At 44.1% G+C, this 16,483-nt stretch overlaps 1 protein-coding gene across 2 annotated transcripts; it reads left to right on the top strand.

Moving 5' to 3' along the window:
- Positions 1 to 8,970: 8,970 nt before the first annotated feature.
- On the top strand, positions 8,971 to 10,488 carry LOC125288269. 2 transcript variants are annotated; one of them, XM_048234479.1, is made up of 2 exons: positions 8,971 to 9,721; positions 9,764 to 10,488. In XM_048234479.1, exons 1-2 carry the CDS (start codon positions 9,170 to 9,172, stop codon positions 10,352 to 10,354), a joined length of 1,143 nt encoding a protein of 380 aa, XP_048090436.1. In that variant the 5' UTR covers positions 8,971 to 9,169; the 3' UTR covers positions 10,355 to 10,488. The 2 variants fall into 2 exon arrangements, with proteins under 2 accessions (XP_048090436.1, XP_048090437.1); XM_048234480.1 differs by having other exon boundaries at positions 8,972 to 9,520; positions 9,626 to 10,488.
- Positions 10,489 to 16,483: the final 5,995 nt, after the last annotated feature.

Genomic DNA, 16,483 nt, shown 5'->3' with positions numbered 1-16,483 from the left:
CAAGCCGAATTGTCACCTTAAACAGAAAACTTAAATCCCAAAGAACTAAGAGCAACGGCAATATATTTCATTCATAGAACATGTATTTTAAAAAATACAACACCGATAGTGCCACAACGTAAAATCTTGGCATATCAATACACATAAGGCTAAAACGAAAGGGATCAGTGGGATTAATTGCCTAAAGAATACAGGCTCAGCATCCAAGTTTTACTTTAGCCTTCTACTAGATATGAAGCAGATTCAAATTGCTCACGTTTTTCTTTGCTCTCCGTAGCACACTCATGTTTCCGCGAAATGTGTCCTCTTAGATTCCAAAATGAATCTTTACTCACTGAAACAGTGTCACCACATGGTTGTTCTTGCTCTACATTGTTAGTATCTAGTTGTTTTGTAAATAGTACACTTGTATGATCAGTTTCCTTTCTAAAATATTTAGCGAACGCCATCTCCATCAACGCACTTACAATCTTTGAAATTGAACGGTCTCGGTTTTATTAGGAAGACATGAATTCTGGGTGGATTTGGACATTCCTCAGACTCGTGGTGTAAGCGGTATCGGAGTGAAATTGGAGCGGAACAGGCGGCCGCTCCAGCCTCTAAATTAAAAAGCGCTCTACGCTCCAACAAAATTCCATCCGCTCCGCTCCTCGCTAACTGTAGCTCACTAGCTCTGCTCCTCGCTAACTCTAGCTCTGGGTCTGACTAGGGGGCCAGATTGAGTGAGCCCATTACACTGGGGTCTGACTAGGGGGCCAGATTGAATGTGTCAGATTAGGGATTTAGCCAGGACATTGGGGATTCCCCTACTCTTTGCAATAAGTACTATGACATCACATTGTTGTTAAACCCATAGTGGTTGACCCCAGCAGTCCCATAGGAGAAGCACAACACAATGTCTAGCGTTGGTTCTGGGATCACAGGCTCAAGATGCCTTTCTGGGGGGTCGGTCCATGTCTGGTTAAAGCAGGGAGTCAACCAACAAACAGCAGTTCCACTGAGGCTCAAACAGCAGTTCCACTGAGGCTTAAACAGCAGTTCACTGAGGCTTAAACAGCAGTTCCACTGAGGCTTAAACAGCAGTTCACTGAGGCTTAAACAGCAGTTCCACTGAGGCTTAAACAGCAGTTCACTGAGACTTAAACAGCAGTTCACTGTAGTCTCACTGGGCCCCTTGAGACTCAAACAGCAGTGTGCGCATCGTTTCCATCCCCAGACAGGGCTCCTCATCAGACTACTAACAAGACACCTGAGATGACCTGCCTGTTGGTAAGACACCTGAGATGACCTGCCTGTTGGTAAGACACCTGAGATGACCTGCCTGCTGGTAAGAGTTGCACTGGGCTGATTGTTCCACAGGGTTGCCATCACTGGCGCCTTAATGCAGGGGCTTACCTGGGCTGAAGCCCAGGGGCCTCGACCAATGAGGGGCCTCCTAATAATAATAATGATAATCAATAATAATAAACGGCCGTGTCCGTATTCGCAGCGTCAGTCATTAGCCTACTCTGGAGCTAGCCTACTATGGAGCTAGCCTACATTGCACTGCTCTTCAATGACATCAATGCAGAGGCCCCCTGTGTCTTCTCTTCTAAAGTGTAACAAAATGTAACAAAACTTCATAAATTCCAAAGTAGAGGAGCTAGAGGAGAGGCTGAAACTGACTGACAAATTTACAAACTCTGGAGATAACATGGGTTGGATTGAAGCAACGAATGACGTGGATTCCTGTAACTGTCCATGAAAACAGAAGGCATAGCAGGTAAATATCGTAGCTTTAAAAACATGTAGGCCTATTTCACTTGTCTCACTGGAGTGAACGCAGAACATGGGCTGTTGCGCAAAGAAATGAATTCGTGATCTGCATCTCCATTCACCAAAAGCTAAGTTTGTGCTAACCCATATTCGCACAAATAATCTCTTATGTTATGTTTTCTGATTGTTAACGTGAGATATGTCTCCATGTTGGGAAGTGTAGTGATAATGCATAAGGTAGCCGATGTTCACGTCACATGAGCCAGCTGCTTGTTCTGTAGGCTAAAAGTATTTCTGTCCCTCCCAATCTGTGTTAGAATGGTGTGTTAAGTAGACAGAATTTCAAAAACCTCCTGGGGAACCCCGACCACCGACAAACACATGCACTTTTGAAAAGCTTGAAACGTCCATATGTGTAACCCATCTTTTAACTTAGCCTATAGTGTTGTAAAAGTTCAACGCTGTTGTTTTCGTGCAGTAGGCTAACCTTTTTGATAAGCGATGTCATATGCTGACGTGATTAAGGGCCTTCTGTTCCTGTTTATGTAAATGTTTTACATAGGCTCAATAATGATAGGCTACACTGCATGTTAGGCTATATCAACCAAAGCGCACGTTATGTAAATAGAATGGTCGGGGGCCTTAAAAACATATAGCCCAGGGGCCTCAGGTGGTATTAAGGCGCCCCTGGGTGCCATCAGTCATTCTCTTTCTTTGCCCCCCCTCTCTCTCTCGTTCTCTCTCTCACTCTTCCTCAGCTTTGCAGCATGACAGCAGGATGAAAGTGAAGGTGAGTCTGGATAGCTGTGCTTGCTCTGGCCTCTACCCAGTGTAATGTGCTTTCGTCTGGATAGCTGTGCTTGCTCTGGCCTCTACCCAGTGTAATGTGCTTTTGTCTGCATGATGGACTGACAGGTAGACTCTGATACTACATTCCAAGGCAATGGAAAATGACCCGCCTGGGTGTCATGTCATGTTAAACAAAACATAACAATTGACATTGACAAAGCAAGAAAGAGATTGTTTGCCAAGAGAAATATCCGCTGAAAAAATCCACCCCAACAAAAGCTTCATGTAGAACAACCTGTCAAAACAGGCAAGTCAAAGAGCTCAATGTCAATGTCAAATGCAATGTTAACTTTTAACACTATCTTCTCTTGGCAGGTGGTGTACAAGATAGTGTTGCATCAAAGCGGATGATGCTCTTCCAGCCCACAGTAGACATATCTGCCTAAGTTCCCCATTTTGTGCTGAACTTCTCTTCTGTGGTTGCAAGAAAGGCAGACGAAATAAAAGCCAAATACTGTAGCTAATCTGAAATGCACTGTTGTCATGTCATGGTTTTGTGCATTCATAAAGAGCGTGCTGCTCAGCTCAGCATTATGCATATTTTCAGCTGAGGGGTCTATACTGATACCGCCACATGTTTTGATCTTTAGGACTCTGCTACACTATACCTGCCTATTCATAATCTATGCCATTTTGTGAACAGACTTTTAGTAATTGTCCATAATGTAGCTATATTTTGGTAGTGAGCTCTGAAACTATGCCTGTTTCCATATCTGGAGTCAGGGATGGGCAGTCTTTATGATACATGTATTTAAAATACATATTTCAAATGCAAAATAGTATTATGTCATTTGTATTTTATTGGGTTGAAGAAAATGGCTGCATATTTTGTATCAAAATACTTTATAGGTGTGCATTTTTGTAATTTAAAAATACTGCCAAATATATTTGGTAAAACCAATATTTTTGGTTGGTGATATGTGATGACATAAAAGCTCAGCTTTGGTCTCCACTTTGATAGGGACATAAACTGGTTGTCCAGATGGACACTTTATGAGAACACGTTTGAATAAATATACATCAATAATAATGCAAATAAGTTTGCTAAAATATTGGTAGGGACAATTTTGTCATCCCAAAATATTGTCATTTAAATACACTTAAAATGAAGGTATTTTATATTTGATTTTAGAATACATTCTGATGTATTTTCGCCCATCCCTGTCTGGATATCGGTATGCATGATGTACAACTATTGAGAAAAGCTCATGAGGTCATGACGACTCTTAAGTGATTTGGCATGGAATGATCCCATTGTATACACATAAGTGACATAACAATGAACTAGTGTGCTGTGTACTTGCTTATCAGATGATCTTCAACCAAACAAGTGGTTGTGACTTCCAGTCCCATGGAACACAGAGGATACACAGGAGTGTGTGGTTTCCTAGGCTAGTGCTCAGGCACTCTCACTTTGAAAACTCATAAAATGTTATTCGTGAGCGTTTTCAACAGTTTGGGTCTTAAGTTGGTAAATTGATTAATGAAGATCTGACATGATTAATGAAGATCTGACGTGATTAATCACCTCTGCTTATTATTACTTTGTACGCCCTGGACACAATTTGGTCTTGACCCCATGACCCTAAATCATGACATGTAAAGCCCGTGCTGTGACCCCATGACCCTAAATCATGACATGTAAAGCCCGTGCTGTGACCCGTAAAGTAAACCGGTGAATATGTTTTAAAATAGTTTTAGAATATTTCACCCCAGTATCACCCCATACAACATTGCCTTTAAATTGATTTTCTGTATCATGTCTGATAATGATTCTTCAACCTACTTTGAAATGTTGTGCAAACTGTGTATTTCATGTTTTGCATATCCTCATACTGTATGAGCCTGACCTTTAGTTCCAAGACCTTGAGCACATGATCACTTCATTGAGATTATAGTATGCCAAGTGGGTGAAAACATACTAACATGGTAGACACAAATAACAACAGTCCAAAAAGATACATAACACACATTGTGTTTGTACGTTTTCTTATTATTATGCTTCTGTCATGGGAGCCTGTGGCAGCCCATAGAACCGTCTGGTGAAAAGTAGTGAAATTTGGCACACTGATGTGGGACAGTCCCATGATTCATATCACCAAGTTTCATGTCGGCACCTCTACCACTCTAACGCCACCAACAGGTCAAAGTTGGACTTGTGTTCACGCATGTAAGGGCCGGGACACACCAAGCCGACGGCCAGGCAGTCGGACTGATCAGTCGGCTCCTGTCTCCCAGAGTCGGTCAAAAAAGTGCCTCGGAACACACCGAAGTGACGCTGATGCTGAACATACATTCTGCGCGTGTGCAAGACGTAATACATTTCCATAACAGCAGACTGCGCTAAAAGATTCAGAGCCGGAAAGATTGTCTAGTTAGTACATTAGTCTTGGTAAGGATTCGCCAATGGAACGAAATGGCACTAGTTTCGGACTTCTCTGATCAAGCAATAAGAAAATTGAAATATAAATATATATATTGTGTACTATTTTATTATGACCGCCGCTAGCGAAGCGATCATATAGGGATCGGCAACGTTTTTTTTTTCCTCTACTTCTTGAATTTCTGGTCAACAATACCCGGGACACCGAACCACCAGGGCACATGAAATTTGGTGGGTATGTAGCCCCACTAGACTTTCTGGAAAAATTTTGTTTGGTCCCGGGGGCCCTCCCCAGCTGGGCCCCTAAATAACTACCTGAACCGTGGCACCGAGGATGAAGACATTTTTATGGTATGTTGGTCTCAAGGGCCCACATCAACCTAGCCCATAATCACTCATTTGTGATTTGCACCCCTCCGGTAAAAAATGAAAATGCAATATCATTCTACTTTAATCGCCCCTCTCTTCAGTTAAGATGTTCAGAACTGCACCAAATTCTATGTGTATGATTAACCTGACATTCTCTGGGGGTATGCCAAGTTTCGTAGAATTTCATCCATGGGGGTCTAAAAAAATTAAGTTATGTGTACATTTAGTGACTGTACACTCATTGGCCTGTAGATGGTGGTGCACACATATACACACGCACACACACACACACAGGCACGCACATCAGTATCGGCAATTACAACGGGCGATACATAATTACAAATTCAGCAGGATTAAAGGAAAACCAAATATTCATCATAATAATTTGGCTGCATTTCCAGTATTGGCGTCACATAGTCGTTTGTCCACCAGATGGCGCATCGTTGCAGTAAGACGTAATTGTGTTGGAAGTTAATAGCCTAGAAATCTAGACTCGCCCCTAGCGGCAGCAAATTAAATTTGCTGCCAGGGCTAGTCTAGCAACTCTCCATTGGCTTGTGAGCTCCAGAAATCGAAACTTAATCAGGCCATTGAAATCGTGTATAGAGTCGTTTGGTGGGCTTAACATAATGATTGATGGCAGAGTTGCAAAGGTTTGGCTTGAATTCCCTGCTACTTGAAAACAAATATCCTATTGCGTCCTATTGCGTGCAGAGGGAATTTGAAAGACAACTGATTATCCCGCCCCTCGGACTGAGCACTGCGAACGGTGAGTGCCCAGACCCTACATTTTAATGTGGGTCTGGCTCGCCAGGCTAGGAAGTTCATCTAAAGTGGGTTGGAAAGACACTACGCTTCCTACAAGGACAAGACTGTAGTTCACCGCAGAGAACGTCTAATAAGGGTAGGATGATTTCTGCATGACATGTAATTCCCATTTCTTCTTGAAGCCGAAATTAATCTGAGAATGTTTATCAGACATGCTTGGTTTTTACTGCAGGTAGGCTACGTCAATCTTAAGTTATATCAATAGCCTAGAGAAGGTAAAATAATGTTACCGTTAGCATTGGTTGAGTGATGGAGGCCAATTTGATTATTGATGTATTTGTAGAAAACCATGCTACCAAGAAAATTGATAACAGCACTAATTGCATCTTTCGACTGTCATCTCATTTGCTTATGACCATAACCTAGGCTAATAACAGGAGCTAAGTGAGTTAGCCACAACACGTGGCTACATTTAGGGACATTTAGCTCAAAGTCTCAAAAAGCATCTGAGTTAACGTTCATTCCCAAACACCCATATAGGCTACTTCAATCCTCTATTTTCAAAGGTGATTCAAGTAGCCTAAGGAAGAGCATGGCTCAAAGTAAAGTAACTAGGACTGAAACTACAGAAATTCGTCAAAGTGAATAATTTGTGTCAACTCGCCGCAATGTAGATTTATTAACGCACCCGTGATCTACATCTCCATTTAAACCAAATGTTTTAGAGCGCACGTTGAGAGATGTATCCAGGGCAGGGCTGTACCTACACGTATTTGTTGCACGTGCTACAAAAATCATTCTTTGCAATGGATGATTTAGTACCAACGTTACACCGGTCCAATGCAGTTTTGCCTATGGCTATACCGTGAGACTGAGACGTTTTTTGTTTGTTCGAAGTGCGTGTTTACGGTGTGAGAGGGGAGTCGATGTGCATGGATATCTCAATCGCAAAATGAAACAATATTTCTATCGGGCGCCTACCATGGACTAGGCTGGGTGAACTCAGCCTGATATGCCGGCGATTCCTTTTCGATTTCTTAAAAGATTGAGCTTGGTCTGGCAAAAGCCAGACTAACCATGGACCTCATAGTTGCAAAATGCAAGGGAACATGAATCAGCATATTATTTGCACAAACAATAACGAACAGTAGCTCTTCAACTTGGCCCGTTAAAATGTGTATTGTAGAAATCTGGGGTATTTCTGTATGTATTCTGATGTGTTCATCTGTGTTACTTTTGTGTTACTTTTTGTGTGTAGTAGAGACGTGGAGAGGTACATGCCATTGTCTGTGTCTGCACATAGGATTTACCATCAACAGGTCAGACTGCCATGTTCCTGGCCGTAGTCATAGCATGGGCAGAATGAGATATCACCTTGTTATTCTGTTTTCAGGGCTAGTACTTTTCCTATTATTTTTGAGCTATGGCTGGTACCTTCCACGTTGGCATGATTTACGTTGACATGATTTTAGTATAACAGGCTTTGTCTCAGGTTTGGACTTCGAGACGGATCGAGGAAGCGACTCGGGGAGCATCTTATGCCAAGACGCTCAGCAGCAGCCCGCTTCTACTAACTACCACACCTGTTGGACTCTGTGCAGTTTTACTGTTTGAGACTTAGCCTGTGCTCGGTTAGTGAGTGTTGTACCATCTACAATAAATTCTTTTAATCACCGATCCTGATCCAGCCGTCAAGCTTTATTGACCATCTTCAGTACAGACATCAGAACTAAAACACAACGCAAAACGATCGTGAATCCAACATTTGGTGCCGTGACCCGGATGCAAGAGGAGGGGGAAGACGAGAACATCCATTCGGCGAGGTCAGACTGAGTCTTCGGGTTCAAACAGACGTCGAGGGCAGATTTTGAAACTTCACATCTGTAAGAAGAGTCTACTTTGAGGCCCCGGGCTGACGTGACCAACCCCAGCTGGAAGCCTACCAAGAGGGAGGGCTGTCTTGGCGTGTGCACCCGCCAGCAGTGAAGAAACTCTGACCAGGTGAAAGCAAAGAGTTTTTTTCTCCTCTGTGCGTGAAAAGAACCAAGAGTAAAGTTAAAAAATAAACATAATTTAGGGAGTAAATTAGAACTTTTTTGATTTAAAGCTGCACATTAATGAGAGTATTGAAGTTTGTGTCATTAAGTGTTTTGACAAGTAACGTACCTATATCAATGATTGATTAGCGCTAGATGTCATTTGATATAAGAAGTTTTCCGGAAAAAAGTAAACGGTTGAAGTGTACACATATTTTGGGTAATTGGAATAGATTCGTGAACGAATTAAAAGAAGTAATCGATTAACTACGGACAAGCTTGGGGGATTAAAGCTTTTCTTTTTCTGTACTGCCATTACATGCTAAGCTGTGTGAGTTTTGTGATAAAAGCTGTGTGGGTTTTGTGATAAATGCTGTGCGGGTGCCGAAGAGAAAATAGAAGGAGTTACTGTCGCTACAATCATTATTGTTGCTGAAGTGAACTGTGTGGTTGTTTCTCAAGGTCTTTGTTTAGTTTAATGGCCTAGGACTAAACTTAGCGTTACAGTGATACGGATAGGAGACAAAATCACCAGAGGGGGGTGTTTTGGTTGTGTAGTAGGTGAAAAGTGGAATAGGGTTTCCAACCTATGTTTTGTTGACTTGGTCAACTGTGAATTTAACGAGAGATCGTTAAAGGTGTGAGTGAGACGTTAATTCTTTGTCGTTGTCCAGCCGGTTTTGGGGAGAAAGGAAATAGTCTGAGTTAAGTGGAACTGACACTGGTGAAAGTTATTGTTGTGGCTTCATGCTGTGAGTAAAATAATTTGCCAGGGTTCGAGCCGGGAGAGATAAGAGAGAGTGTTTCCTTTTCCCTGGCGGGAGCAGCGAGCGTGTGTGTGTGAGTGTGTGGAAAAAAAGGAGAAGGACAGAGAGAGAGAGAGGTTTTTTCCTCTGGCCAAAGCAGAATCGCAAAAGTTGGCACTAAAACATCACACACTACTGACAAATTTAAGCAAAAAGTTTAAATAAAGGACCTCGTCCTTGTATGAACACATAGTCTAATTCGTATGGCTTCGGGCCCCAATAATAATTTGGAACAAGACACTGTGCAAGAGAGTAAGAAATCAGAGATGGTTCGCGGGCGCAATAAGCAAAAAGAAGATAAGCAAGCAGCTGACCATGATGAGGAGGGAGTGAAGCCTCAGCAGGAGGAGACATTCGCTGAAATACAAGATTATGTGTCAGATTGGATGGCGAAGAAATTTCAATTGGGCAAATTTGAGGAAAAATTGAGAAAAGATTTTGAAATTGATCCTGCATCTATTGTCCAGGGGCGCTGGCCACCTAAGAAGGTTCGTGAGGTGTATTTGAGTTGGAAAAAGCACAACAGACATCGTGAGCCCTATGCCTTTTTGTTAATGAGCCAGCTAAGGCGATCCTTTATGGGGGCTATGCGGGCATCCTGCTCGCAGGAGGTGGATGCCGAAAAACACCGTACTACATGTCTGGCAGAAGAATTGAAATCTCAGGCAGGGAAAGCTGGCAAGAGGTTGCAGACGACCGCAATTGTGGAAGAGTCATTGAGAAGGAAGATACAAGAATTGGAGACAGAAATTCGAGACAAGACTTGGAGAAGTGAGATGGAGAAACGTGACTTAGAGGAACAGTTGGCAGAAGCAGACATGTTGCTAGAACACACTGGAATGAGGCGAAGAGGAGCAGTCCCAGCGCGCCACTCTGAGGGGAGGAACCAACTCCTCCCACTACCACCGCCCCATCATGGGGGAGGGGGGCGTGGAGGGCAGCACAGCACCCGCCTCTATCCGACACTGCACGGCTTGGACCCAGCAGCGCCACCTGCCATGGTGGAGGCTTCTGGAAGTGCAGTGGACATCTCTGACACTATTGAGCTGGGAGGCAGTTTCATCGCACACTATCCGGCTATTGGAGGTCTGTTTGAGCCAATGAACAGCACCCCACCTGGCGGGTACCAACAGCCGACAGGGAGAGGCCCCTGCTTCCAACAATCTACAGCTGATGCTCAAGCCAGCATGGGCCTAGCAACAGGGCCTGGCCTCTACACTTCATATGTGACCCACTACCAACAACCTGCTCAACCCCAGCAGGGCCAATTTCAGCCACTGGCCACTGCTACAGCTCCCACTCCAACACCATCCATGCTGTTACCAGCGCCACCTGCAACCAATCCCCAATACCTGTCGCCCGAACAAGCCAACCTGCTGTCCCCGTGACTGACGCCCCATCCACATCTGATGCAAGCCAGGGAGCGGCTGCTCCCGTAATTAAGCCCAAGACCAAGAGGCGCAGGCCACCAGCAGAGGGATGGGATGTCTGGGATGAATCAGCTGATGAGGCCCTCATATGCCCAGTAACGCACAGTAGCCAACGCTGATGGTGTGTCTGTGTTCTACCAACCAGCAAAGGGCTTAATTTAAATCCAGAAGTGGTCTGCCGCCATACAACACCCTCGGGATGCCGGACGGCATACCTGGACGAAGAAAAAGAACTCAAGGAGATGAGAGACCTGCACCCTTTGACGCATTGAAGATCCTACATCGTTACGTTACTGCCTTGCTTGAAGGCAACTACCAAAAGACCTGGCAGTCGTAAAGTGAAAGCACACACAAGGCAAGACACCCTTGAGGCAAGAGGCAATGCATTGATGGATGCGGCGCCAAGAACAGCCGCAAAAAAAAGAGAGGGAGGGGATAACGAAAACGACTAACGAGAATGGACACGGAAATGGAAACACGGACGGATCTAACGGTAACAGGAATTTTTTTTGAAAATGACAACGAAATGCATGATGAGAGTGACCAAGAAGATCAAGGAAACATCTGAAGAGGAAAAACGGAAAGTTTGGCCAACATCAAAGACATGCAGAACAGCGCAAGCCGAAGAGAAGTGGACTTGATTGAAAATGCGCTGAAGCTCCATGACGACAACCTGTGGAGGTTTGGAACAAGAACAGTGGCTCCAGAAAGTCTTCTGCCATACCTGGCGACGCTTAAATTCATTCGCTTGGACACGTGGGAGTGGAAAAATGAGGAACAGATTCATACAGGTCTGGTGGGCCCCAAAGTTCACAGCAACGCCAGGGACATCGCTGGTGTGCCACCTGTCGGCAAAACAACCACGACAGAAAGGTCAAGCTGCCAACATTGAAAACACCTGCTCCACCAGGGCCTTTCAGAGTTCTTCAGATAGATTACATCACCCTTCCAAAGTGCAAAGGCTATCGCGACGTTCTGATTGTCCTGTGCAAGTTCTCTAGGTGGATCGAGGCGTTCCCTGCACGATCCGGAACTGCACTACACACTGCCAAAGTCCTCGTGAAAGACATCATTCCACGAGCACGGATTGCCGGAACAGATCTGCTCAGACAACGGAACACACTTCACTGGAGCAGTCTGCGCGCTGAGGTGGCCCGTGATGCTGAATGTGCAATGGTCCCTGAACTGCCCTTACCACCCAGAATCCTCTGGGCAGGTGGAGAGAGCCAACCGGACGCTGAAGGAACGACTGGCCAAGAAACATCAAGAAGGCATTCCTTGGGTTGACGCCTTACCAACAGTCCTGTGTAGCATGCGTGCTACAAGCAACAGGGACACAGGACTCAGCCCATTTGAGATCGTGACTGGCAGGCCTTTCTCAGCACCAGGCACGATCGATCTGAGGAAAGCCGACATCCACCTGACATCAGATGCAATGCTGAACTACTGTGTGCAATTGACAGAAGCGGTCCAGACAGCGGCTAACCAAGTGAAAGAGGCCTGGGGAGACCCCCCGGAAGGTGGGCACTCTCTAGTGCCAGGTCAGTGGGTGATGATTCACAAGCCCCAAAGGTTAGCGCTTAGAAGCCGGCACGACGATGGGCCGTATCAGATCTTGTTGATAACACAGTCGGCAGTAAAGGTCCAGGGCAAAACCAAATGGATACACGCGAGCCACTGCAAACTAGTTGATCCGCCGGAAACATGACACGCCGAGCAGGGTACAAATTATATCTGATTTTCCGCCCGTCTTCTTTTTAGAAATAGGGTGTAGACCAGGGAGGAAGATTCACGGAAGACTTTCATTTTGACGGTGGATTTGTTGTTTTCACGGGAGGTCAGAGGAAAAAATGAAAAGGGTAGGGACACCAGTGTAGAATCTTTCCCTGTAAAACCGAGCCTGCTTGGAGTGTTGTGCTAGTTGACTCTTGGTGACACAAACTCATGCTCAGAAAGGTGATAGACTTGGACAAGTCTTACCTGTTTTTTTATTACTGGCATTAGCCATTATCTAATTCAGGAGTGATTACATATACCTGTGAAATGTTTAATCATTATGTGCTTGCATGTTATATTGTTAATCAATACTATAACTTGATTATATATTACATTTAATCATTATATGATTGTTCTCACTGCAACCATGACTATCCTCCAACTGATACTGCTCTTTACTTTCACTCCACATGTACCCATGGAGTTGCTTGAAGCCACGGACATCATCCAGGACAGAGACTTTTGCCTTTGAACTGAACTGTTGCCTGCCGGTCTCCTTCACTTCTCCCCAAAAAGACTCTGTTTCCCAAAGGAATCCTCAACTCCATCGCTCTCTAACAGCCATCAGCTCACTGAATTCTGTGTTGTGTAACTGTTGTTGTGTGCCTTCTTTATCAACTGGAAAATGTCACCGAGAATGTTGTTTTGTTGTGCTGTTATCCTGTGTCACCTGGTTATTGTTACTGATACTCTGTATGATAGCCATCATGACGTGCACAAGGACAACACTTTTCTGAAGACGGCTCATGGGTTAGCCCAGGCCTGCTGCGAAGCATTCGTGGTTGGGTATGCGGGGTTAATGCCATCTGCCTCTGAAGTGTATCCTTACATAGCCATCCCTTTACCATCCCAGAGTATGTAGCAGCCTTTAACAGTACTACAAATGGTTCCCCTGATGACATCTTTTCCTAATCCTCCATGGGCCAGAGGGCCCCTACTAAGCTTAAATTGAGTTATGCACACGTGGTGTGGTCTGTTGGGTGGCCGACAAGAGTGGACGGTCGGTGGTAGGTCAGAGCATCTGCCCATATGAAGTTCAGGTTGGACAGACTGAGGTTTCCATTGAACAGTCAGGTGAAGTGGTCCTTATTCCCTTCCCCGATGATGCGTGTTCCAGGTGGGACGCCAGGAAGCACGGTCGCCACTAATGCACTAGCCCCTGTAATGGTTCCATGTTTGTGTGTGGACAGTATGCATATTCCTATCTTCCCCTAATTGGCAAGGCTCTTGTTATTTATCTTATGTTGTTCCAGCTGTGAGGATTGTGGGAGGGAACATTTGGTGGGTGAGTCAACATCCATACACCCCAGTAGGACTAAGCGTGTGACGCTTTGGGGGTCACAGTACTGTTGCAACCCCCGACACAGAGATTCTTTGCCGCTTTAATTCCAACTTATGGCCTAACTGTGGCGCTTTGATGAGATTAGAGATCTGGTACACATTGTTGATGTAGTAGCTAATGACACTGCATCGCTCTTTCAGACATTAACCGAACTGTATGCAGTAAGACAGGTTGCCCTTCAGAATAGACTCTGCCTGGACGTGGTTTTGGCCAGTAAGGGAGGTGCTTGTGCTCTGATTGGACAGGAATGCTGTACTTATGTGCCTGACTCCGACCGGGTAATGTCTCCATTACATCAAAGATATTTACTCACCTGCAGCAGCTTAAGAGGGATAATGGTAGCTGGTCCCTGGGAGGTTGGTTGAGTAGCTGGGGTGGGCCCCTGTTTGCTCAGATTGTCCAGTTCATTATGCCCCTGCTCATTCCCATCTTTGTCATCTACTTAGCAATCCAAGTGGTGTTGTGTATCATTAAGCTGCCACCACTACCAACCCAAGATTGGCCCCTGTTAGAGTACCTCCTGCCCAGCCTCGGGATGAACCGAGGGATGTGGGTTTGATTCCTTTCCTTTTAATTTTTTATGTGTGAGACAAATCCTCCGAAATAAATCAGTTATTATGTTTTTCTTTTTAAGACACCGCACTTCCTCCTTTCTCAAGTGCTGGAGAAGTAATCTTGTCTTGGTTTGTCCCTCTGTTCTTTAGACCACATCAGACTCCTTTTATTTGTTTTGTATGATCTATAAAAATCTGTGTTTTTTAATTGATCAAGAGGGGGGACTGTAGAAATCTGGGGTATTTCTGTATGTATTCTGATGTGTTCATCTGTGTTACTTTTGTGTTACTTTTTGTGTGTAGTAGAGACGGAGAGGTACATGCCATTGTCTGTGTCTGCACATAGGATTTACCATCAACAGGTCAGACTGCCATGTTCCTGGTCAGAGTCATAGCATGGGCAGAATGAGATATCACCTTGTTATTCTGTTTTCAGGGCTAGTACTTTTCCTATTATTTTTGAGCTATGGCTGGTACCTTCCACGTTGGCATGATTTACGTTGACATGATTTTAGTATAACAGGCTTTGTCTCAGGTTTGGACTTCGAGACGGATCGAGGAAGCCACCTGGGAGCATCTTATGCCAAGACGCTCAGCAGCAGCCCGCTTCTACTAACTACCACACCTGTTGGACTCTGTGCAGTTTTACTGTTTGAGACTTAGCCTGTGCTCGGTTAGTGAGTGTTGTACCATCTACAATAAATTCTTTTAATCACCGATCCTGATCCAGCCGTCAAGCTTTATTGACCATCTTCAGTACAGACATCAGAACTAAAACACAACGCAAAACAATCGTGAATCCAACAGTATGAACAGTCTAGCAACGCATTTCATGAAGGCCCTTTTGGACATGTCAGTTATTTGCACCACTGGGTAAAACAGCATTTTGTTTTAGACTACTTAATTTGTGCATTGACAATAAAGCTGAATATCATTTGAACTAGATGACTTAACTTATGCATATAGAAGAAGAAACATTCACAAAAATCCAAGACATGACCTCTCTTCTTGATAGCTGTTGAAAACTGCATGGAACTGACAGGGATTGTTTTGTTTAATAATAAATAAATAAATAAATACATTATACCTTCTGCTTTTCCCAAATACAATGTAGCCTACAGGTGTACCTTTCATCGGTCTAGTTGCAATGAATGGACTGTGATTAACTGCCCTACTTGTGATTGTTTAGATATTTTAAAGGTTTTATAATGCTACAAATTTTTTGGCAAGTGCTACAAATCTATTCACAAGCATACACAAAAGTTTCAAGAGTGGGGGATGGAGTAGAAGATGGAGACAAATTCATTAATATGATTTATTTTCGCGGAATGGATGTACAGGACTGAGCGGCGGTCATATTTTGTACCGCTATGCGGTACATCTAGTTGTAATTGCTTGTGTGTGATGCCAATGAAACACTCTTTCGGACATGTTAGCTAATGTTAGCATAGTAATGTTCGCTAGCTAGGTAGCAACTAAGGACTTTGGTTAAACTTGTATGTTGTTGCAAACTAACCTGAAATAACATACGTTCAGCAACTGTGTGGTAGTCTACTAGTTCTAGCAAAAAAATGTTAGGATAGTGTATCAAAATGGGTTCATAACGTACATCGCTGAATGTAGAGGTAATGGTCAGAGAATGTTTGGTCAAGGGCTAGCACTCCACCAATCAGATTGGTCATTGAGGCCGACTGCCACTGGCCGACATGTGTAATCGGCCAAAATGAACGCCGACTCCGACTGACGACGGCATGGGACACACCGAACTGACTCGAGTCACCGACCTCGTCCGACTGTCCGATGTCCGACAGCCGATAATTGGGTTGGTGTGTCTGGGCCTTAACTTTTGATCCATGTGCCCGATATTCAAAAATAAGGTATCATTGGAATTCTTGGACCAAGCCATCATATTGGATTTTATCGAAAGCTTTACTAATTATGTCCGATCTTCACAAAACATAACTTGTATGATCTTCAGACCTAGCCGCACAAAAGTTATCAGTGGAAATTGTTTTCCCAAAATCAGTAGCAAAGCCACCGAAAGGAAAGAAACATGTTTTAACTACTATCTTTCATGTGTGGATTTTAAACTTATTTTCAATGTCTGTTGATACTGTCAGACCTCCCCGTTCAGCTCCTAACCTAGTTCTTACGACAACATAACAATTTGACCACCATTTTGAAAGATATCGAAATCAATAGTACATTTTCACAGGTCACAAATTTTGTCCGATCATCACCAAACTTAATGATCAAAATCAAGATCTTTAGACCACGGCTCACACAACGTTTACCTGTCACAGCCAAACGAAATCAGTGGTGAAGCCGCCAAACAGGAAGTGAGCTCATATCTCAGCAACTCTTTCATGTATCAACACCAAACATAATACATACTTTGGACCCCATTTTGATGTT

This window comes from Alosa alosa, chromosome 23, assembly GCF_017589495.1.
Source record: "Alosa alosa isolate M-15738 ecotype Scorff River chromosome 23, AALO_Geno_1.1, whole genome shotgun sequence".
Classification (NCBI taxonomy): Eukaryota; Metazoa; Chordata; class Actinopteri; order Clupeiformes; family Clupeidae; genus Alosa; species Alosa alosa.
The sequence above is the reverse complement of the archived record's forward strand: the minus strand, read 5'-3'. Positions and strand labels throughout refer to the sequence as shown.